This window comes from Pan paniscus, chromosome 23 (assembly GCF_029289425.2).
Source record: "Pan paniscus chromosome 23, NHGRI_mPanPan1-v2.0_pri, whole genome shotgun sequence".
Lineage (NCBI taxonomy): Eukaryota > Metazoa > Chordata > Mammalia > Primates > Hominidae > Pan > Pan paniscus.
Window position 1 is genome coordinate 46,715,093 of NC_085927.1, and position 24,198 is coordinate 46,739,290.

Below are 24,198 nucleotides of genomic sequence, written 5' to 3' on the forward strand. Positions count from 1 at the left end.
AAGAGAATAAAGGTGGGGCTTGATGGGACAGAGGATAAGTGACTCCTCAAGGTCACAAGACACCCTGATGGCTGGGACCCCATCTCTGATGGAGCAAGGCTTCTGATACCCAACTGAGGCTTGGCGCCAAGGACTGACATCAAGGAAGTGGATTCCTGCAAACCTGGCACCCGAGGGTCCACTTCCTCAATTTCTGTGCAGCTGGGAGGTGAGGTAAGAGGAAGTGTGGGCCACAGGCTAGGCCCAGAGAGCCTGGAGGAGGAGCCTCTGCCAGAGTGGAGAGAAGCAGGCCTGAGCCTCCCCAAAGGCAGCTCCTGGGGACTCCCAGGACCACAGGCTGAGACAAGACTCAGGGTGGCTGGAGGAAGTGAGAGGTGAACTCAGCCTGGGACTGGCTGGGCGAGACTCTCCACCTGCTCCCTGGGACCATCGCCCACCATGGCTGTGGCCCAGCAGCTGCGGGCCGAGAGGTGAGTGCCGGGGTGTGGCCACCCCCGGGCCTTCTCACTGCTCCTCATAGGCCTTAGGGACAAAGGCCAGTCCTTCTGCAGTCCCTGATCAACATGAGAGGCTGGGGTTGAGTCAGAACCCAAATACTCAGAAATGCAACCTCTCAGAACTGCTTTAAGGAAACTTTGAGCTGTGGCTGACCACCCTCAGACACAAATGAGAACACTGAGGCTCGAAGAGTGGGAGTGACTTGCCCACGGTCACACAACGAGTGACCAGCAGTGTCTGGAGAGGAATGCAGGTGTCCTGGGTCCCAGGCTGGGGCCCTTTGCTTCACATGGTGATCAGCAATGACTTTCCATCTTCTGTGCAAACAGAATTCACAGAATCTGGCTTGTTCTTCCTCTAATCAGGGCTTGCCTCAAATGTCACCTCCTCCAAGAAGCCTTCCTGACAGCCCCTACCTCATTGCTGTCTGACCCTTTGCCCTATTTCCCTTTTCTGCCTGGTTCTTATATTACAGGAATAATATTATATGCTCATTTATTATTTTTTCTTGAACGTTGGCTCCCCCATGAGAAGCAAGCTCCACGAGGTTGTGTCCGTTTTGATCGCTGCTGTATCACTAGAAGGTAGCTCATCCCTATTGAGCACCAGGACCAAGGGCTCAATAAATGTTGCTGAATGAATGAATAAATGAATGAATGAATGGGTGGATCTTTGAGATGGAAAAGGTCTTAGATTCTTCTAGTCCAACCTTGCCATTGTACAGATTGGAAATCTGAGGCCCAGGGAGGATAAGAGACTTACTCAGGGTCACAGAGAGTGACTGGCAAGGTTGGGGCTTGGAGCACAGCCTCACCAGCATCTAGCCTAGTCGCTTGGGAAGCATTTTCAGAATTTTTCCTCAGTAGCCAGGTCTGAGCTCTAAGCTGCGGGGGCCCTGAGGACACAAAGCCTGGCCCCTGCACCCCCTGGATTGGAACAGCAGGTGACCTCTGTTACCTATGTGGAGGCCACTCAGGGGGTCACCAGAGACAGGCCAGGCTGGTGTGTGCCTACGCAGGGAACAGAAGGCCCATGTTGGGGCCTGGGGCTGGAAGTAGAACCTGAAGCGTGGGTGGGGGCAAGGGCAGCAGAAGCAAATGCTTACAGGGGAGTCCACATGGCCTTCCTGAGCCTCAGAGCGGGGTGCAGGAGCTGGGTAAGGCTGGCCGACCTGAATTCCTTCCTCCCCACACATGCTCCTGGGGGACCCAGCTGCACGCAAACTCGAACCTTCCGGAAGCAGCAGCTGTTTGAGGCTTGGGCACTTCCTGCTTTCTGGGGTACAGGGTTCAGGGGATGACACAGAGAGCTGACCAGCAGGACTGTGCGCTCCCTCCCCCACTCCCTGTCCCCTTTCAGCTGCCTTAGCCCTCAGAGGGGGAGGGACTGCTTTTCATGAGGCCTTGAGCCAGGTACTAGGGGCATGGGGGCTCCCTGTACCTCGAAGGTCTTATCTGAAAGCGAGCCTGGATTGTTCTGCTTAAGGTCAAAGCAGAGAGTACAAGGAGAGGGCGCAGGTTCGCGCAGCGGGGACTTTCTAGAACCCCAAGGCGAGACATCCAAACATGGGGAGGGCTGCCTCAGGGGTGGCAAGTTCGGTTCCAACAGACATGTTTTGAGCACCTACTATGTGCCAGGTGCCAGAAAACCTGCCCTGGCTGCCCTCCAAGGGTTCTTCCAACCTTGGCCTCCCCCAGGGCAGGCTCCAAAACCTCCCCCAGGCCAGGCTCCAAAGTCTGTGAACTGTGCGAGTGTGTCTTGAGCCAGAACATCCCGGCCCAGCAGGGCCTGGGTGAGGTCCCCAAGGGAGCGGATATTCCAGGGGACTTCCGGTTGGGTTTGCTGCTCTTCTTGCCCGCCCCACAGGCAGCCAGGCCATTCTCATGCTGCCCATCAAAAAACTCTATAATTGCAGACGACGGTAGTGGCCGTGTATTGAGCAGTACTGAGCACCTACTGTATGCCGGGCTCTGTTCTGGGCACTGGGATGTAGGGTGAGCAGAGTCCTTGCCCTCATGGGGATTTTAGGGCTGTGTTTGTTACAGATGGGACTGCATGACCACCCGGAGACATAAGTACTTCTCCTGTCCCCATTTTACAGAGGAGGGAAGGAGCGGAGCACAGCTAGGAATCTTCCCAAGGGAGCTTGATCTTCTTGTCCCCAGTGCTGCGCCTATGCCTCGAGCATCTGCCAATGTCTGTCCTGCTTGACTCCTTCCTCAGCCCCCACCACCCCAGGGAAAACTCGAGGTCCCTCTGCAAGGCATCAAGGCGCCTCGTGAGCGGGCCCTGCCTGTCTCTCCGACTGGTCTCTCATCACGTTCCACCTCTCGCTCTGTGCTCCAGCCATGCTCAGCAACCTGCAGTTCCCTGAACTGAGCAGCTGTGGCCTTTGCACTTGCCGCTCCCCCTGCCTGAAATGCCTTTCCTGCCGTCCTGCAACCAACTCCTCTTTATTCTTCCCGGCTGATCACTGGTGCTGCTGCTTCTGGGAAGCCCTCAGCCCGAGGATGCCCTCTGACGGCGCATGAGCCTCCATAGTACAAGCTCCTGCTCCCATTCTCTCCTGTCTGCTGCATGATTGATTCTTTGAGGGAATATAATAATGGCCAGGCTCCTGTTCTAGTTCAAAATGCCACGTGCTTTTCCTTCCCAGCACTATGCCCATTTGAATTATGTCATTATTTGTTTAGTGTCCAGTGTCCCCTTCCCTTCTCCTTGGAGCTGTGAGATCTGAGAAGCCCATATGTCTTAATGGGCTTAGAACAGTGTCTGGCCCACAGGCAGTGCCACATACACGTTCGCTAAAATTATAATTATTTTAGACGGAGACACAGGCCGAGAAGGGCTGGGAATTTTTTAAGTTCACACAGCAAGTTGCCGGGAGGCTCAGAGTGCAGGGCAGTATGGCAGTGTTTGGTGACAAATTTCTGGAGCCAGACTGCTACTGCTTGGGCTCAAATCCCAGCTTCCCGACTTACTCGGGCTAATTTTACTGTGCCTCAGTCTCCCGATCTGTACAAAGGTGACACTGTCTTAGAAGAGCACCTGGCACCCTCAGGAAACAGGCAGCTGCGATTCTTATTACCCAACCTGCCTGCCGCCCTGCTCAGGGCCGTTTCTACCCTTTAGGTTCCTTCCTGTGTGCCCCCCACCCCCACCTTCCCACCTGATCGTACTGCAGAGGAAATTACCCAGGACAAGCACAGCCTCAGGGGAGAAAGTGGAGGAGGAAGCTTCTCCCAAGGGTATCACCACAGGGGCATGTGTGGAAAGTGAGTGGGGCTGGGAGGGGGGATTTCCACTACCTGCCCACTTCTATCCTGAGTCACCTCCACGTGGCAGCCCCCTGAAGTCTGATGCAGCCTCAGATTCTAGGTCATGTGGGTCCGGCGTGGACTGGGACTACTGTGTGTAGACTCCGGAGGTCCCAGCCAGCTCTGGGGCCTTGGACTTGGCAGCCCCTGCAATCCCCCAACCACCGCCGCCCCCCCACCCCCGCCACTGTTTCCCCTGTTTCCCAATTGCCGCACCAGAAGAATCATAGTTGCTTCTTGTTTCCTTGTCTGTCTCCAAGTGGCTGGACTCAGTGACCACTCAGAGACTCCTGGCTGTGCCTTCTGCTGCTCCTTGGAAGTCTGTTTCTTCTTCCCCTATCTGTCCCTCTCAGACCCCTCCTCTGTTCCCTGATAGGTCTTCACTGAGTCAAGAGCGGGGGTCTTAGCCACAAGCCACAGGCAGAAGGTTATTCCTACCTCACCACTTTTAGTCGAGACCCCCATGCTGAGATCCTGAGCTATACAGCAGGCCTCTCAAATTAGCATGCCCCAAACTGAGTCCATCAACTCTGCCCCCCATCCCCATCCTGGCCAGAAGTGTGGGTGTCACTCTTGACAGTGCCTTTTCTTTCACCTCCACATCCAAACAGTGCCCAACCTCTCCTGATCGTGACTTAGGAACAACAAGAAATTGGTAATGTGTCTGTTGGAAATGCATTAGGCTGCAGGGAATGGAGGAACTGACCATGGCTTAAACAAACAGGGGATTATTTGGTCACCTAACAAGAAGTCCACTTTGGGAGGCCGAGGTAGGTGGATCACTTGAGGTCAGGAGTTTGAGACCAGCCTGGCCAACATGGCGCAACCCTGTCTCTACTAAAAATACAAAAATCATCTGGGTGTGGTGGCTTGTGCCTGTAATCCGAGCTACGTGGGAGGCTGAGGCAGGAGAATCACTTGAACCTGGGAGGCGGAGGTTGCAGTGAGCTGAACTCGCACCACTGCACTCCAGCCTGGGGGACACAGCAAGACTCTGTCTCAAAAAAAAAATAAAATAAAAAAGTCCAGAGGTAAGCCATAGTTGGTTCTGTAGGCCAGTGACATCAGGACTAGCACCCCAGAGATTCCTTTGGCCTTTCTCGTGTCTTGCGTCATGGAGACAACATAGCTGCTGTAGGTCTGGATGTCACACTTGCTTCAAGACTGCTTTCAAAGGGGGAGACCATGCTGAGCTTGTCCATCCCTTGGGATCAGGAAAGCAAGCACTCTGGGGAGGCTCCTGCACCAGGCTTCCTCTTAGGTCTCATTGGCCAGAACTGGTCATATGGTTGCTCCTAGCTGCAAGGGAGGCTGGAAAACAGGAGCTGGATGGATGTTTGGCTCAGACCCATCATGATCTGTCACCTTGGGGCTAGGCACGTGGCCACTCTGAACAAAACCAGTGCTTGGTTAGCCAGGAAGAAGCAGAGGATACAGTAAATGGTCACAGTGTCCACCAAGGTTGGTGGCCCTTGCGTCTATCTCCTCCTGTCCCTGCTGTCTGGCTCACATGCACACAATCTCTTAATCAGACCACTTCAGGACCTCCCAGTGGTGCTCTCTCCCCTAAGTCTCCACCCATTCTTTCCTCCCCACACGCCTGCCTGAGCTGGCCCCTAAAGCCAAAATTGTATTTATGTTTTACTTACTTTCTTTCTTTTTTTTTTTTTTTGAGATGGAGTCTGGCTCTGTCCCCCAGGCTAGAGTGCAGTGGCATGATCTTGGCTCACTGCAACCTCCGCCTCCTGGGTTCAAGCGATTCTCCTGCCTTAGCCTCCCAAGTAGCTGGGATGATGGGTGTCATTTTTTTGTATTGCCTGCCTCAGCCTCCCAAAGTTCTGGGATTACAGGCATGAACCACCATTTTACTTTCTTCCAAAGTATGTTTTACTTTCTTCTGAAGCCCTGCATGTCTCCCCATTGCCTACATAAGTTCCCTACTTGGCCCTTGGGACCCTCAGACTGGCCTCACCTGCCCACTCAGTCACAGATCACACTGGCCCCAGCCACACAGATCCGGGCCCACTCCGCAGGTCATGCTGCTCCCACTGCCTGGAAGACCCTCCCCAATTTCTACCTGGCAGATGCCTATTCTACCCTCTAGACCTGCTCACATGTCATCTCCTTTTTGAGGATTTCCCCAACCTGGGCACAATTAGTCAGTCTCTCTATGGGGGTCCCATAGCACTCCATCCAGGGCACATGTTGACTTTGTTTACATCTGTGACCCAGGGCCTAGGACAGGGCCTGGTATGGAGATGTTTGATGCCTTATTCCCAGGTGAATCTGTGCAATTGACAGCAATGTGTTAGACTATAATTTGGCTATTGCTATATGGCCACCAGCTTCCCATTCCTACACTCAATATGGCCACCAGCTTCCCATTCCTGCACTCAGTATGGCGGCCAGCTTCCCATTCCTGCACTCAGTATGGCCACCAGCTTCCCATTCCTGCACTCAGTATGGCCGCCAGCTTCCCATTCCTGCACTCAAGGCCTGGGCTGTGTCTTGTTATCTCCGTATTCCCAGGGTCAGTGGCTGGACCTGGCCTGGGAAGGGGTGCTGAGAGACGAATGTTGGATTCACAACATTAGTTTGCTTTGCACTCTACCTCATACCCGGTGGGCCCACAAAACACATCAGGGTGATAAGCAGGATTTCTTTTCCTCTCCTTCGCACAGTGACTTTGAACAGCTTCCGGATGATGTTGCCATCTCGGCCAACATTGCTGACATCGAGGAGAAGAGAGGCTTCACCAGCCACTTTGTAAGACAGACTCCTAGTCCTTCACCCAACAACCTCTGAACTTCCACCCAGCTGACCTCTGAACCTTGCCCTCTGACCTCTGAACCTCCAATTCTCTGATCTCTTAACTTCTATCTCAGTGGTTCTCAACAGGACCGATTTTGCCCATTTGACATTACCCTGGGAGATTCTGATTATTGCATCTTGGGGCAGGTCTACTTCACATCTAGTGGGTAGAATCCAGGGTGCTGCTAAACACCCCACTGTGCACAGGACAGCCCTGTCCCCGGTAAAGAACTATCCGGCCCCAGCATAATACTAAGGTTGAGAAATCCTGATCGCGTCCTTTGACCTCAGAACCTCCACCTGGAGAGTCGGGGGTGAGGGACTTTAGTGTTGCCCCTACAACACCCCTGTCATATTCAGACACAGATGGAGGGGCATCCTGCGCCCACAGCACAGCCAGGGGCAGGTTCACTCTGCACCATGACCTCCAAGGCATGGCTCCTCATTTCTTGGGCCTGAGTGTGTGTTTGGCCTATTTCCAAGGGCTCTTGCCTCTAACACTAGGTCTCACTTCCTCTCTTTTTCCAGTTTTTTTTTTCTTTTCTTTTCTTTTTTTTCCGCAAAGTTCGTCTGCTTCTGGGGCACCAGCCTTTTGACTTGACAGGGGTCTCCTTCTCCAGAGACCCTTCTGCATCCTTATCCTCATCATCTTCCTCCTCCTCCTCCCCTTTTCCCTTCCACCTCTTTTTGGCTTGTGCTCCTGGCCCCTGAGCCCTCCCCACAACCTCTGTCCTCCTTAGGTTTTCGTCATCGAGGTGAAGACAAAAGGAGGATCCAAGTACCTCATCTACCGCCGCTACCGCCAGTTCCATGCTTTGCAGAGCAAGCTGGAGGAGCGCTTCGGGCCAGACAGCAAGAGCAGTGCCCTGGCCTGTACCCTGCCCACACTCCCAGGTAGGCGGCCACTCCCGTCCTGCTGCTGCAGAGCTGCTGACTCTCCTTCCTTCCAGGGCCCCTGACACTGTTCTGTGATTTGATCTCAACCCCAGTGAAAACTGTTCATGTAGTTTATAGCCCCCACTCCCGGCAGTTACAGGCTGCCAAGCCCTCCCCGCATGGCTCCCCCTGCCTCATGCCATGGCTTCCACCCCAAGCACTCTAGCCTCACAGCCCCAGAGCTCTGATGACCATCGTGGCCACTCGCTCCTGCTGTCCACTACCAGGAGGCCACAGTCTGGAGCACTTCAGCACCTGGCCTCCCTTCCTCAGAGACAGGAATCCCCCAGTCTGGTCCCTAAACACACTGACTCACCTCCCTGCCCACCCTCAGCTTCCTCCCACGAGACCAGCCCTCTGACTTCATGGTCTTGGCTTCCAGCATCCCTGTGGCTCTCCTTCTTCCCCTGTCCCGCCAGGAAGCTGGGTGGCCTCAAGCCTCTGCTTGCAAACAGTCTCCCCGCCCCCTGGCCTCCTGGTCCTTCCTCCCCAGCTGGATCCTAACACGCACCTTGGACAGCGCCAAGCCCTTAGCTGCTCAGCACCTGCCCCGCAGGAGGAAACCCCATCACGAATGGGTTACACGGGGGTGGTCTCAGCGGCGCCCTTCATGCCCTGCAGGCTAGAGACAGGGACAATTGTCTCCCTTCCCCAAGCCTCAGGGACCCTTCCCCAAGCTCCAACCCCATCTCCAGTTTGTTTTTTCTGTCTCTGTTTCTGTCTCTCTCTGTCTCAGCATATGACCCCGCTCCTTCTCATCCAGCCCCACCAAGGAACTTGAAGCTCCCCCTAAGAGTCTTGCCTACTCTAAGCCAGCCTCCCCTCTCAGGCTCCATCATTTTCCCTCCTCTCTCTTTTGGGGCTCTCCCCTGACAATCTACCCCTCCTTTTCCTTGTATATTCATCTTCCTCTTGATACATCAACTCCCTCTGCTAAGCGTCTCCACAGCCTCAACCCTCTTCTGTCTTTAAACAATCCTGAGCCATGAAACAGCATTCTTACAAGCCTCCCTGAGCCTCCGTGCCCCCAGGGCCCCCGAAGTTCTCTTTCTTCTTCCTTTGGCATCAAATCCACGCACTGTCTCACCTTGGCATGGTCATCCTCTCCTTAACTCCTCAGCTTGGTTTAGCTCTGACTACTCCACTGAAATTCCTCTCGGTGAGGTGGGCCATGACCCATCAATTCTGGCTTCCATGGCCAGTGCCAAGCCTCATCTTCACACCCCCACTCCTTCCTCTGTTAAGCTTTCTCCAACCTCCTGAGGCACCAGTGTCTCCCAATCCCCTTCCTACCTTACTGGAGACTCCTTCAGCTTCTCTGTTACAGAATCAACCTTCTCTGCTGCTCCTTGGAAGGTGGGGATCCTCTGAGCAGACATCCTCTCTCCCCTGCCTTGTCTTCTCATTCCAAACACTCACCCTGGCAAACTGACCCATGTCTGGGACTTAATTGTCACGTTTTTGCTCCTAACTCCCAAGGTCTAGCTCTAGCCCAGACCCTCCTACCGCCGCCGCCATCACCTCTGTCCATCTCCTGGACACCAGGAGCCAGGCAGGTTTCAGACTTGCTTCCTCGTGGGGGTTCTCTTGGTGAATGGTTCCACCACTGCGCCCACATGAAGGCACCTGGAGGGGACATTTGTCTCTTGGTAGCCCGTCATATTTCCTTTTCCTCCAGAACACTCTGCCTTGAGCTTGAGGAATTGTTCATTCATCCACTTAACAAATGCTCATTCATCTGGGCATGATTCTAGACCCATGGTTCTTAACTTTGGTGGTATGTGGACGTGCCTTGAGAGATGGAAAGAATCCTGGTTCCTGAGTCCTGCCCCCGGAGATTCTGATTTAATTGCTCTGGGGCAAGTGCTACACAGTGAGATATTTACAAGCTCCTTGGGTAGCTTGAATGTGCAGCCAGTGTTGCCACTGTCCTGGGTGATGGGGGTACAGCTGTGAGCCAAGCAGGTGAAAATCCTGCTCTCTTAGAACTAAGAGTCGTGTGTGTGTGTGTGTGTGTGTGTGCTTGGATGAACAGGCAGTAAATAAAAAAGTAAGACAAGAAAAATATCAGCTGGTGATAGCACAACTCAGAGGATGAAAGTTGGATGGTGCCAGAGTGGCCACTTCAGTGCTGTGAAAAGATAACAGGGAGGAATGCTGAGCCATTGGGAAGGGGCTCTGGCCAGGGTTCCTGGCCTGTAGGGGCAGCCCTGAGCCCCGGGGCCATGTTGGGCCAGGCTCCTAGGACAGCTGTTTGTCTCTTCTCAGCCAAAGTCTACATGGGTGTGAAACAGGAGATCGCCGAGATGCGGATACCTGCCCTCAACGCCTACATGAAGGTACCAGTGGGCCTTGCCACCTTGGCACGTGGAAGGGCATGCAGTATTGGTGAGGGAGCCCATGCACCATCCCTGGGTATGGCTTTGGGAACTGGGGCTGGCTCTCTGGCTCTGATGGCCCCATCTTCAATCCCTAAAGGCCTGGTCTGGGGAGTAAAACAGGATGCGTCCTTAGGGTTCCAGGGATAGGAGCAGGAGCAATGGAGAAGATAAAAGAGCCACACTAGGAATTGACAAGTCTTCATTTAATGCTCCAAGCCCCACAGGTGAATGTCTATGCCAGGAGTTAAAATACGAAGGTGAATTCCATCCAGTGTCTGCCCCCAAGGTACCCACTGTCCCATGGGAATGCCAACAGGTGGATCATAAGATCACACGGAGACATATGTGCGCCTCCATCATGGGGGTGTGGCCAAGCAGGCCGCAGGTTGCTCATATAGCATCTTTGTGCAAACTAGAGTAGGCCTCCTCTGGGACAACTCACTCCCTTACCTGAACATGGGCTGGATTTTAGCTACACTCATGGGTCTTGGCTGGGGGCCCTTGTGTATTCTCCGACTTGCAAACTCTGCATCTCTATGAGATGGGAGCGTAGAGGAAGGAGCATCTTAAAGGCAGAGGCCTAGGTGGTCAGGAAAGGACTTCCACCAGCCAGAGCCATCCAGGAAAGGGGCAGTGTTCCTCATGAGGTGGCAGTGAGTGCACCGTCGCTAGAGGCCTGATAGTGACCTCAGGAAGCTGGCAGGCGAAGCCCTTCCCCTAGCCCAGCGGCATCCTCACAGCTGAAGAGCGCTGGGCTAGGATCCTTTAGTCTTGACTCTGACACTGACTGGCTGGGTGATTTGGGGTGAGTTGCCCATCCTCTCTAGGCCTTGGTTTTCACACTTGTGAAATGGGGCAGTGCCCTCTAGTATCACAGGAGTGAAGTTGGGATCTGTCGAGAACAGGATGAGAAAGTGCTTTGCAAACTGTGAACCTGCTTCCAGAATGTGAGAGATCTTGACTCTTGACGGAGGGAAGGAGCAGATGGAGGGCAGAGGAGGTGGGAGGAAGGAGGAGAGAGCAGGTAGCTGCAGGAATCCTGGGCTCTGAGCAGGGAAGAGGGAGGGAGGGGAGCTGGGTGGGCTCCAGCTGCTCCTTCAGGGTGGCTGAGGCTCCACCCTTCTCCCCCTGGGCTAGAATAGGGGAGTGGGCTGTGAAGGGAGGGAGGGAGGGAAGGAGGAAGAGAAGGCAAGAGGCGAGGCTGGGGAACTGGGGCTTCTCATTCCACACCTGGTCTTAGCAACCAGCAGCCCAGAGGATCCATCTCTGCCTCTTTGTGTCCAGTTGGGTTCCTGGAAGCCAGAGATCATTCAGGGCAGGAATCTCTGCCATGGCCACCTTATCCTGTGCTTGCATACCCTCAGAGATGGGGAGCTCACTACCACTCCGCCCTGACCCAGGCTGCCTGTCCCATTGTTGGGCAGCTATGAGAAAAGCCCAACTCTCTGTAAGTCCTACCCACTGGTCTCACCCCGCCCTCATGAAGAATGTGAATCACATGATAATGACAACTACCTGGAACTGCGTGAAGAGCTTTGACTGGCAAACAGGAGACTCTTGATACACGTTTATGGATAAATGAATAATCTTATTTAATCCCCTCAATAACTTGTGAGTTAAGTGTGACAGAGCAGTTAGGTAGGTGGGATGAGATTTGAACTCACATCTCTGTGACTCCAGGGTTTGAGCTCTTACCCACTGTGCCTTGTTGTAATCAAAATCACAGTAACAATGATGATATCTAACTTTGATGGGCACCTGGTATATGCCTGGTGTTGTTCTAAGGATTCTGCATGTATTTACTCATTTAATTCTCACACAATCCCATGAGGGAGAGGCTATTATTGTCCCCATTTTATTAATGACCATCTGGAGCCAGGTTTGCCCAAAGCCACCCAGCTGGTGACAGGCAGAGCTGGGATTTGATCCCAGGAGCCCCTGGCTCCTTAAACACCTCCCAGGCTGTCCCCATATGACAGCCTTTTCCGGGCTCTGCATCCCCAGTTCCTCTCGGACAAAGTTCCCCAACCCCACCTCATCCTGCTGCCCCCATGGGATCCTCTGCAGGGCTCTGGGTGCCTCTGGAGCCTCAGCACCCAAAGCCAACCCTCAGTGTCCCCAGACCTGTGCACTTGGAGTTTGGTGAGATGACCCCGCCAGGCTCTGGGTGCTCGCGTCCTCACAGCTTCAAGGTCTTTGCATCGTGGTGGGTGTAACCAGCTTGGATGAAACAAGGACACTAGGGCTCAAGTCCAGGCCCTGTCATTTAGCTCGGCTCCTCTGGGCCAGGTACTTTCCCTCTCCAAGCAACAGTTTCCTCAACTATGATATGAGATAAAGTCTCAGGAAGCATTTTGTAGGCTATAATGCCACCAACTGTTGTTAATTTGGGTTATTTTGGGAGCCCCCCACCCCCGCCAACTGTTGTCTCACCTTAAGCTTTGGGTAGCCTTTAGTGGCAGATGGCTCTGGGTGCCCCAGCTCTGTCCCTTGCTAGGCTTTGTGGCCTTGAGCATATCCCTTCACCTCTCTGATCCTAACTCAAGGGATGTCATGAGATGGAGCAAGGGCACGCATGTGATACCCACCTGGTAAAGTCACCGCCAGGTCATGTTAGTTGTCATCACCATTACTGCTGTTTCTGGAGAACTTTAAGTCTTTTCCAAATGGACTCTTCTCAAGCCCCTGGTCCCTCTCCTGACCTTGGACCCAGGAGCAGAGCTTGTGAAGTGTTACCTTCCGCATGCTGAGTTTTCTTACTTTTTTGAACAACGCGTTTCTGTTATCAGGCATCATGCATTAGTAAAGAGAGGAGGGCTGATGTCAGGGCTTGGGGACGGGACATCTAGGCTGGGGTGTCCAGATCTTTCTGATGACTACCCCACCGGTTCTGCTGTCTCACCCACACAGAGCCTGCTCAGCCTGCCGGTCTGGGTGCTGATGGATGAGGACGTCCGGATCTTCTTTTACCAGTCGCCCTATGACTCAGAGCAGGTGCCCCAGGCACTCCGCCGGCTCCGCCCGCGCACCCGGAAAGTGTAAGTGACCAGCCCCTGGCCTTCCACATGGCCAGAGTCCTGGGTCCCTGCTGAAAAAGCATCTCTTTTCCCTGAAAGGAGAGAAGGAAAATACAGATCAGCCATATCCCTGGACACTCCAGGATGATTTGATTTATTAGATGGGTTTAGAAAGTCATGTTCAGGCTTGGAGGGACAGAGGGTGTGTGCCTTTCAATGTGATAATAAGGATTGGAAGACGAGGACTGGGATATTGACTCCAGAGAGTTTGGTGCCACAGCAACTACTGGGGATAGCCCAGAAGCTCTGGGTGCCTGGAAAGAATTGGGGGCAGAGAGGAGGGAAGAGCTGCCCCATCCACAAACATTCTCTGAGCATCTCTGGGAATGCCTTCTCCCTGGTGTATTGGAGCTCCGTGGGGCCAGCTATGGCTCTAGTTGTATCATGCTGGCCTCCAGAGCACACTGTTCCTCCCTTATTCCAAAAAGCCCATCCCTCCCACCAAAAATTCAAGCCACTCGTAGACTGCTGGGCTTCCAAAGCCCAGGTTGCTGCTACTAAGAATTCTGGGAAAAGCAGGACGGAGCTCCTGAGCTCCCCACCAGCTCCTCCCTCCGCTTCCTCCCACCAATGTCTCCAAGGGTCCTCTCCATGCCTGGCATCTCCCCTGTGCACACAGGCAGGTGTGTCTTAATTCCAGCTGTGCCATGTGGCAGCCGTGGGCCCCAGAGCAAGGCATTTCACCTCTCCAACCTTCAATTTCCCTCAGCTGAAAAATTAGAAACAGCACATTTACATCAGAGCTTGGTTGTAGGGAGCAGAGGAACAAACACATCTGAACACTTTGGCAAGTGAAAGGCACCGAATGAGCGTGTATCCCCTTCCCCACCTGCTTTCTGAGCCTGGCTTCCTGGTCCATAAAGAAGGGAGAACAATCCCACCTCCAAAGAGGTTGTGAGGATTTGGGGACAAGTGTGCCCGCCCAGAGGAGCAATTGCAGCCACATTTCAGCATCTTCTGTCTCCTCTGCCTTCCCTGCTCCTTGCAAGGGGCTCCTCTGGACACAGAAGCAGGAAGCTGGGCCCTGAGAGAATCACAGGGCTAACAAGCCCCTCTTCTCTCTCCACAGCAAGAGCATGTCCCCACAAGGCAACAGCGTTGACCGCATGGCAGCTCCGAGAGCAGAGGTACCCCCCGCCCCTGCACTGGCCAGGCTCTCACACTGTGGGCATCTGCCTTGGCCCACCTGCCAGCCACTGGGCCTCTCCTGCTGGGTGCTGCTGTGTGCCTGGGACAGTGCTGGGCACCAGGAGGAAGGAAGGGGTTACAGCCTCAGCCTCTGCCACTGGGGGTCCCCCGAGCCCAGCTAAGGGGAGGGAATGTGACCAGCGTGCGGAGCCAGAGGAGAATGCTTCCATCCCTACACTCATCCGGCCAGTTTACCTGGGCCTCCTCTGAGTCAGCCCTGCCTTAGCCATGGAAGCTGCAGAGATGACTCAGACAAGGCCCAGCCCGCGATGAAGCCTGGGGACCAGGGTGGGTGCTCAGCCCAGAGAGTTCGAACCCTTCCCTGTGTGCTCACCCCCACCAGGTTTGGAAGGAGCACCCATCCTGGAGTCAGGGAGACCTGGGTTCAATTCCCAGCTCCTCCACTAAAAAATGGGGTGGCCTCAGAGAAGTCGCTTATTCTCCCCAAGCCTCAGTTTCTACATCTGTAAAATGGGAGACTAAAGTATGTAAGGCACTTCTATAGGAACTCAGTGAGTGTTCTCTCCTTCCCTCCTTACTGCACGCTTCTCCTCAGGCTCTATTTGACTTCACTGGAAACAGTAAACTGGAGCTGAATTTCAAAGCTGGAGATGTGATCTTCCTCCTCAGTCGGATCAACAAAGACTGGCTGGAGGTGAGTTCAGAAGTGAGGATGGAGGTGAGATTGGAGGTGAGGTTGGAGGGAAATTAAAAGTGAAGATAGAGGTGAGGGTGGAAGTGCGATTGGAGGTGAGGATGAAGATGAGGGTGGAGGTGAGATTGGAGGTGAGGATGGAGGTAAGAGTGGAGGTGAGGATGGAGGTGAGATTGGAGGTGAGGATGAAGGTGAGATTGGAGGTGAGGGTGGAGGTAAGAGTGGAGATGAGATTGGAGGTGAGGATGGAGGTGAGATTGGAGGTAAGGTTGGAGGTGAGATTGGAGGTAAGGTTGGAGGTGAGATTGGAGATGAGATTGGAGGTGAGGATGGAGGTGAGGGTGGAGATGAGGGTGAAGGTGAGGATGGAGGTTGAGGGTGGAGATGAGGGTGAAGGTGAGGATGGAGGTAAGGGTGGAGGTGAGGATGGAGGTGAGACTGGCAGTAAGGTTGGAGGTGAGGATGGAGGTGAGATTGGAGGTGAGGGTGGAGGTGAGACTGGAGGTGAGGATGGAGGTGAGATTGGAGGTGAGATTGGAGGTGAGGGTGGAGGTAAGGGTGGAGGCGAGACTGGAGGTGAGGATGGAGGTGAGATTGGAGGTGAGGATGGAGGTGAGATTGGAGGTAAGGTTGGAGGTGAGGATGGAGGTGAGATTAGAGGTGAAGATAGAAATGAGAATGGAAGTGGGATTGGAGGTGAGTTTAGAGGTAAAGATGGAGGTGAGGATAGAGGTGAGGAAGGTGAGTTTGCAGGTAAGGATGGAGGTAAGATTAGAGGTGAGGATGGGGGTGAGTTTGGAGTTGAGGATGAAGGTGAGGTTGGAAGTGAGGTTAGAGATGAGGTTGGAGATGAGGTTGGGAATAAGGATGGAGGTGAGGTTGGAGGTGAGGATAGAGGTGAGAATGCAGGTAAGGTTAGGCTGAGATTAGAGGTGAGGCTGGAGGTGAGGTTGCTTCAGGCATTGTATGCTTCAGAGACTGAGGATGGTCTCAGAAGGCCTCAGGGAAGAGATGCTATCTGAGGATAGTCCTGGAGATCCAGGCAGGTTGGGGAGCCTGCGGGAACAAAGCCTTTGGGGAGGCAGGTGTTCGGTGGCAGCAGAACATTCTTGGAGCTCATGCTTTGGTTCTGACCCTGAAAAATGGGTTGCTTAGGGCAAGTAAGTTAACCTACTGAGTTTAGTTTCTTGGTCTGTAATGGGTGTCTCAGCAGGGGCACTATTGACATTGGGGCCAGATGGTCCCTTGTGGGGTTGTCCTGAGCATTGCAGGGTGTTCAGCAATATCCCTGGCCTCTCCACTAGATGCCAGCAGCACTGCTAAATTGCACCAATCACATGGCTCTCCAGATATTTGCCCCTGAGGGGTGAAATCGCAACCACTTGTGTAATATGGGACAACAGTACATACCCTGCCCGCAGCAGTAAAAGCTGCTGATGAAGAGTGTGAACTCAGAGTCAGCCTGTTTGGGCCATTTCCTAGCTCTGTTTTTCACTAGCTTTGTGGACCTTTGGAAACTTGCTCAAACTTGCGGTTTCCTTTTCTGTAAATGTTTCTTCATCGGCTTCCTGGAAAGGGTAAAGGAGGTGGTAGATGGCCAGGGCTCGCCCCAGAGCCTGGATGTGCGGCGCCTGGCCAGGTACTAGGGTCATTAGGAGACTTAAATGAAACTTCAAAGCCAGGGACTTTCCCAGTCACTGCTTTGTCCCTGTGTGGCCCACAGAAGGGCTGTGTTCTGACTCAGTGAGTGGAGGTGGGAAGTGGCTGTGTTGGGCCTTGGCCTGGGACCAGCCTTTTGTATTAGGTCCTGTCTTCAGACTTAGTGCTCCTGTGGGGAGTGTTGAAGGAGGTTCTGGGACAGGCCCAGAGGCAGGGTCAGCCCCCAGGGGTCCCAGGACCTTTAAGAGTTGGGTTGGGTCCCTAGCGTCCAGGCCCTGGAGAGGAGCTAGTAGTGGCCACTGGTTTAGCCAGTTTAGCAGTTTCCATTTTACCCTAATCATAGATCTCCATCTCAGGAACTCAGGGCTCTTACACAGGCCTGAGGAGTATCTCTGGGCCACTTTCCAGAAATAGAAAACATGTATTGCCTTCCTGTTTTCCGGAAAGTCCTACTTATCAGTATGCTGGCTAACTTCTGGCCTCAGGTTGAAGGTGGGGGCAGAGGGGCAGGGAGGGGACCACTTTGAGCCTTGGCTAATATGTTTGTAAAATGGCACGTAAATAATCCATGTTCCATAGGGTCGTTGTGAAGATGAACAGAACACGTGCCCAAAGCCCAGGCCGTGGCTGGGTCTGGGTCTGATTTCTGGCTACTTGGTCTAGAGTAGAGGCACAGTTGTATCTGATGAATGAATGAGTGAGTGAGCGGGATCAGCAGCAGGCCCTTCCTCACCCCTCATCCTCTTCCTCCCCTGTTCTATTTTCCTCTGTAACACCTGCCGCCATCTGACTCACTGGATAGGTCATTGTTCACAGCGCACACAGCCTGTCATTCCCCATCATACTGGAAACTCTGTGGGGGCAAGGACTTATTTTTTATTATTATTATTTTTTTTTCTTTGAGACAGAGTTTCACTCTGGTTGCCCAGGCTGGAGTGCAATGGCGTGGTCTCGGCTCACTGCAACCTCCACCTGCCAGGTTCAAGTGATTCTCCTGCTTCAGCCTCCCGAGTAGCTGGGATTACAGGCCCGCACCAACACGCTTGGCTAATTTTTATACGTTTAGTAGAGACAGGGTTTCACCAAGTTGGCCAGGCTGGTCTCGAACTACTGATCTCAAGTGATTCACCAGCTTCGGCCTCCCAAAGTGCTAGGATTACAGGTGTGAGCTACTGCGCCCGGCCCAAGGACTTTTATCTATTTTGAGAGCCCAGAGCCTGTCACGTGGCTGGTTCTCAAGAAGCCTTTGTTGAATGAATAAGTGAATGAGTGAGATAAAAGCAGCTTTCTATATAAATCCAGATTCTGGCATATTGTAAAACCCCAATATAAGCCTTCTTAGAAGTGAGCAGCTCAGCGAACTTCCTCGCTTTCCCTCCTCCCTCTACAGAAGGAGACCCGGACCTCATCTGCCTTTCCCCATCATTAGAACGGGGCTGAGGGCTCTGAGGCGTGGCTCTGCTGCCTCTCCTCTCACCAGCATGGCGTCCCTTCTCTTCCTCTGCAGGGCACTGTCCGGGGGGCCACGGGCATCTTCCCTCTCTCCTTCGTGAAGATCCTCAAAGACTTCCCTGAGGACGACGACCCCACCAACTGGCTGCGTTGCTACTACTACGAAGACACCATCAGCACCATCAAGTCTGTGGCCTGGGAGGGAGGGGCCTGTCCAGCCTTCCTGCCATCCCTACGACCACCAGCCCTCACATCACCTTCTCATGGGTCCCTCTCCCACTCCAAAGCCCCCAGTGGCTCCCAGATGAGCCACAATGCTGTAACAAGCCATCAACGTCCAGGGTGGCCTGGCCAGCCTCATTCCCCTTTCCCCCACCCCACGCCCCACTTCCAGCCTGATGCCTCCTTACTCCAGCCTGTCACCCCCTTAGGGACATCGCGGTGGAGGAAGATCTTAGCAGCACTCCCCTATTGAAAGACCTGCTGGAGCTCACAAGGTGAGGGGCTGGGAATGGGGCTGGGGAGTTAGATACTCTGGAGAAGAGAGCACAGGGAGAAATGTTAAGCACTAGTATTAAGGTGCTGGGGTTTTGCATGTACTTTGTCTTCTCGTTTTATCTGCAGCCCAGCCCTGCAGGTTAGGCAGCATCTCCCCGCTTTAGAGATGAGCGGGGAAGCTGCAGAGAGGTTAGGGGAACTGGCTGAGCTCACACAGGTTGTGGGTTTAGATCCGGATCTGCAGCTGGAGCTAAAGTCTCTCTGGCTAAAAGCCTTGGACTTGAACCATCCACTCTCAGGGACTCACTACCCCCCCAGGTCCAGGACATTGCTGGACAGTTATTTTACAGAATGGTAACCGCATTGCTACATTTCTGACTCTAAAAGTTGTACCAACTCATTATATATTAAAAAAGAAATGTCAGTAACCATGTCAGAAAGATATAAAGAAGTGAAATCACCTCATATTTTTACTCCCCTCGTTATGTGACGTACACTCAGATTTCTTCAGTACTTACACACACAAAAGTTACTTTGGCTGCAAAAAACCTTTCAGTGGCTACATCATTAACATGGCCATGCGCTTTTGCTGGCCTCTTAGGATTTCTTCTACTTTTTTACTACTCTAAACAACATTGTACAGACCATCTTAGTTAACCTATTTGATGACTTATCTGATCATTTCCTTTTAATGATTTTCAAGAAGTGGATTTGGGGATTAAAGCGTTTGCAAGTCTCATAGGCTTCTGGCCCACATTGTCAAATTACTGGTAGAAAGCTCAGATCAATTTCTACGTACACCAGCCAAGTAGAAGGATGTGCATCTTCCCGCACCCAGGCCAGACAGTTCCTGTCCTTACAAGGTTCTCCTCAATAGCCTCACACAGGTGTCTCTCTGAGGCTTTATACAGCCCTACTCTGTGCCCAGTCAAACCCACTCTTCTTCACAACTCTTAAGCCTTTAGCACATTTATACACGAGACATTTCAGGCTGTGCCACTAATTTCCGTGAAAGTCTCTTCTCCTTCTCCTTTTTTTTTTTTTTTTGAGATGGAGTCTCACTCTGTTGCCCAGGCTGGAATGCAGTGGTGCAATCTCAGCTCACTGCAACCTCTGCCTACTGTGTTCAAGTGATTCTCCTGCCTCAGCCTCCTGAGTGGTTGGGATCACAGGTGCATGCTACCACGCCCAGCTAATTTTTGTATTTTTAGTAGAGACAGGGTTTCACCATGTTGGCCAGGCTGGTCTCGAACTCCTAACCTCAGGTAATCTGCCTGCCTCGGCCTCCCAAAATGCTGGAATTATAGGCGTGAGCCACCGCACCCAGTCTCTTCTCCCTTTTAGGCCTCGATATCCCTATCTGTACAATGGGAGGTTGGATTACTTGGATGACACGGGCTTGTATCAGGCTCTGACTTTTTCTCACTCCTGGCTTCAGGACACAAAACTCTTTTCACCCCCTCTCCCTACCCCTACCCCTACCCTACGCTTAGGCCCTTTGATTATCCCTGACTTTTCCCATGCAGGCGGGAGTTCCAGAGGGAGGACATAGCTCTGAATTACCGGGACGCCGAGGGGGATCTGGTTCGGCTGCTGTCGGATGAGGACGTAGCGCTCATGGTGCGGCAGGCTCGCGGCCTCCCCTCCCAGAAGCGCCTCTTCCCCTGGAAGCTGCACATCACGCAGAAGGACAACTACAGGGTCTACAACACGATGCCATGAGCTGGCGGTGTCCCTGGAGCAGTGACGGGACACCAGCAAGAACCTGAAGCAGAGGAGATTGGGACCAGGAAAACCTGGGAGGATGGGCAGACTTCCTGTCTTTGAGGCTAATGGACCCATGGGGCTTGTAATCTGTCTCTTTCTACTATTTACATCTGATTTAAATAAACCATTCCATCTGAAAGGGGCAGGCTGCGGGAAAGAGTGTCTTTCATGGGGAGTAAAATACCATTTAATGAGCATCCACAGGGCGCCATTTATATCTGGCAGGGGCCCTGGCTCTGAGACCCCTGTCCTGCCACCCCATTTCCTTGCTCTGTCCCTGTGTTGGGGGGAAACCCGAGGGTCCCCAAGCCATACCCTTTCTCCCTCCCACTGCTCCCCTTTTCCTGGGATTGGCCACCTGCCCCACAGAAGTGATCTGCTCTGGGTGCCCTCTGGGGTTCCACCAATGCCAAGCCCTCGGCTGTGTGATGAGGGTCAGAAGCTCTCCTCTGCCTTCCTGTCTCTGCTGCTCTGTGGAGCAGGAAGGCAGGTCTCGGGGTTGGTTGTCTCCACTGTAAGTAGGGGCATGGGGAGGACTCTAGTCTCATCCAGGAGGAGGGGGACACAAAGCAACGGGATCTCCTTCTCTGAGCTGACTCTCCTTCTATCCTAATCTGCCAAAAATTAAACAGGTGTGACTCCCAGAATGGTGGTGTGAGGAGCTTGGTGGACCCTCTCCCCAGGGAAACAGCAGTTTAACTGATGAGAAATGCTTAAAATCAACTGTTTAAAGTCTCTGGAAATTGTCCTAAGGGCACAGAGCACATGGAGAGACAGTTGTTCAAGAAGATCATTACGTCTCAGTAAGAACAGTGAGTCAGTGGCACTGGAGACACATCGTGTTCCCGTCCCCCCACCCCCAGCTCCATGTGATGGAAATTCTACTCCAGATCCTCCACTCTGGATGGATGCAGCCAGGAAGATGGGCTCCCTCATCCCTCAGCTCCTAACCTTCCACAGTTTCACCCCAGGAGGAATAGGCTGCCAGAATCTCTTCTCTCTGCAGCCCTGTGTTGTAGAAGCACTATTCCAGGTAATTACAGCAGAGAGGACTGAGTTTCCTGCAGTTCCCATACAAAGTACCAGGAAATTGAGCTTAAGCAACAGAAATCGATTGTCTCACAGTTCTGAATGCTAGGTGTCCACAGGGCCATGCTCCCTGTGAAATATGTAGGGAAATCCTTCCTTGCCTTTTCTTAGCTTCTGATGGTTTGCCGGCAATGTTTGGTGCTCCTTAGCTTGTTGATGGATCACTCTGTCTTCACATGGCATTCTACCTGTGTGTATTTACAGTGTCTTCCCTCTGTGCATGTCTGTCTCTGCATCCAAATTCCCCCTTGTATAAGGACACAAGTCATATTGGACTAGGGCCCATCCTAGTGATCTTGTTTTACCTTGATTACCTCTATAAACCTCCTCTTTCCAAATAAGGTCACATTCTGGAGTACTAGGGGTTAGGACTTCAACATGTTATTTTAAATTCCAACATAACACTTCAGCCCATGACACTCCCTTTACCCACTCAGCTCCCCCTCCTAGGGCAAGGGCTCTGCAATAGGCGTAGCAGGCTAAGAATGCTGAACCTTAACCCTCTGGTAGAGCAGGGGTTCCATGCTGAGAGGGGCAATCTGAGATCAAGGGATACCGTCCTCCACTCCAGTGCCCACTCACAGAACAGGACATCACTCCTGGAGAAGCAGGTTGATTTCCCCATCCCCAGCTCTGGTACAGTGGTGCAGAGGTTCTGCCCAGGGAGAGAGTCAGGCCTTAGGGATGGAGAATTCCACAGCTTTTCCTGAGGGGACTAACTTTATTTGGGAAGCATGCTGAAGAAGTTGGCAAAAAATAATGGAAATCTTGGTGGCCAGCAATTAAGGAGGGGCTAGATACTAATGCCATCAGGTGAAATATAAGGCCAGAAATTTAACAGAGAACCAGGTAAAGAAATAATGAAGAATAGTGGTTCTAGGACTACAGTCATCCCTGAGGACTCAGAAGATTGTGCTCTCGTGCCAGGCTGCACCCACACAGCAGAAATCAGAGTGGAAAGCGTGGCAGACTTGAAATCATTCCCTAAACCACATACAGATCCATCAGCAAAACATGCTAGCTCAAGAGGCTGAAGCATAACCTCTGACCAAGCAATGGCCGAACAATAAGCTAATCTGACGCAGAGGGGATTCTTAGGAAGGCAGGCTTAAAAATAAAATTACACTCATTTCCTGGTGGTCTGGAAGACTGCGTGCACGCCCAGGCCGATCACTCTCAGGAGTGACTGGAGAAAGAAACGCTGGGCTATCAGTTTCTGACTGAACATGGGGCAAGTTTGAACCCTGAGCTGTAAAAGATGTCTTCAAACCACATTCATGGCCAAAAGTAAGGGGTGAAACCAATCTAATTGAGGGGGCTTAAGCACAACTTTTCACCAATAGGTGGTTTATGCAGACCCAGGTACAACCTCTAGGAAACCAGGATAAGAGAGAAAAAAAAAAAAAAACACAAGAGGAAAAAATATGAGCAAGGGCATCATAAGCTACACATTGTAGGGGAAACGGCCCTCACAAAATTAGTTCAGTGAAGTCACTAAACAAGTAAACAGATAACAAACCAAATAACAAAAACATTAAGCCCTAGAGGGAATAGGAGAGCCGCATCTAGAGTTGCTTCAAAATATAATCTAAAATGTTCAGTTCCTGATATGGTTTGGATCTGTGTCCCTGCCCAAATCTAATGTCTAATTATAATCCCCAGGTTGAAAGTGGACCCTGATGGTAGGTGATTGGATCATGGGGGTGGATTCTCATAAATAGTTTAGCGCCATTCCCTCCATGCTGTTCTTGCAATAGTGAGTGAGATCTGGCCATTTAAAAGTATGTGGCACCTCCTCTTTCTCTCTCTCTTCCCCTGCTCTTGCCGTTTAAAACTTGCCTGCTTCCCCTTCATCTTCCACCATTATTGTAAGGTTTCCTGAGGCCTCCTCAGAAGCAGAAGCCACTAGGCTTCCTGTATAGCCTGTAGAACCAAGAGCTAACTAAACCTCTTTTCCTTATAAATTATGCAGTCTCAGGTTTTTTTTTTTTTTTTTTTTTTGAGACTGAGTCTTGCTCTTGTTGTCCAGGCTGGAGTGCAGTGGCGTGATCTTGGCTCACTGCAACCTCTGCCTCCCGGGTTCAAGTGATTCCCCTGCCTCAGCCTCCTGCGTAGCTGGGATTACAGGCACCCCCAACCTTGCCCAACCTTGCCCAGCTAATTTTTGTACTTTTAGTAGAGATGGGGTTTTGCCATGCTGGCCAGGCTAGTCTCGAACTCCTGACCTCAGGTGATCCACCTGCCTTGGCTTCCCAAAGTGCTGAGATTACAGCCATGAACCATTGCACCCAGCTGGTATTTCTTTATAGCAGTGCAAGAACAGGCAAATATAGTTCCCAACAAAAAATTATAAGAATTGCAAAGACACAGCAAAGTGTAATCCATACAAAGGAGGCAAATAAAAGCAGGCAAAGGAAACTAAAGAAATTGCCTTTGAGGGAAGGATTCAGATGCTGGACTTAGCAAACAATGACTTTATATTAGGAATATGTTTAAAGAACTAAAGGAAACCATGTTTAAAGAATTAAAAGAAAGTATTGTAACAATGACTCTTCAAATAGAGAATATCAATACAAAGACATAAACGATTTTTAAAAAGAGAACCAAATTGAAATTCTAGAGTTGAAAAGAGCAATAACTGAAATGAAAAGTCCACTAGAAAGGCTCAGCAGTAGATTTGAGTTGGCAAAAGAATGTTAGCAGAGAAAGTATAAGCAAACCAAGAGCTAGATCAATAGAGATGATGCAATCTTAAGAAAGAAATAAAGAAAAAGGAGTGAAGAAAAATGAGCAGAGCATCAGAGAAATGTGGGAACCATGAAGTGTACCAACATATGCATAATGAGATTACCAGAAAGAGAGGAGAGAAG

The 24,198-nt window shown here is 52.0% G+C and overlaps 1 protein-coding gene across 2 annotated transcripts; it reads left to right on the plus strand.

The window, feature by feature from the left end:
* Positions 1-248: 248 nt before the first annotated feature.
* On the plus strand, positions 249-20,382 carry NCF4 (neutrophil cytosolic factor 4). 2 transcript variants are annotated; one of them, XM_003821537.5, is made up of 10 exons: positions 249-470; positions 6,497-6,581; positions 7,367-7,520; positions 9,831-9,901; positions 12,854-12,981; positions 14,090-14,147; positions 14,765-14,863; positions 18,030-18,160; positions 18,406-18,471; positions 19,999-20,382. In XM_003821537.5, exons 1-10 carry the CDS (start codon positions 439-441, stop codon positions 20,192-20,194), a joined length of 1,020 nt encoding a protein of 339 aa, XP_003821585.1. In that variant the 5' UTR covers positions 249-438; the 3' UTR covers positions 20,195-20,382. The 2 variants fall into 2 exon arrangements, with proteins under 2 accessions (XP_003821585.1, XP_008973265.1); XM_008975017.4 differs by having other exon boundaries at positions 18,030-18,471; positions 19,999-20,135.
* The last annotated feature ends 3,816 nt before the right edge of the window (positions 20,383-24,198 follow it).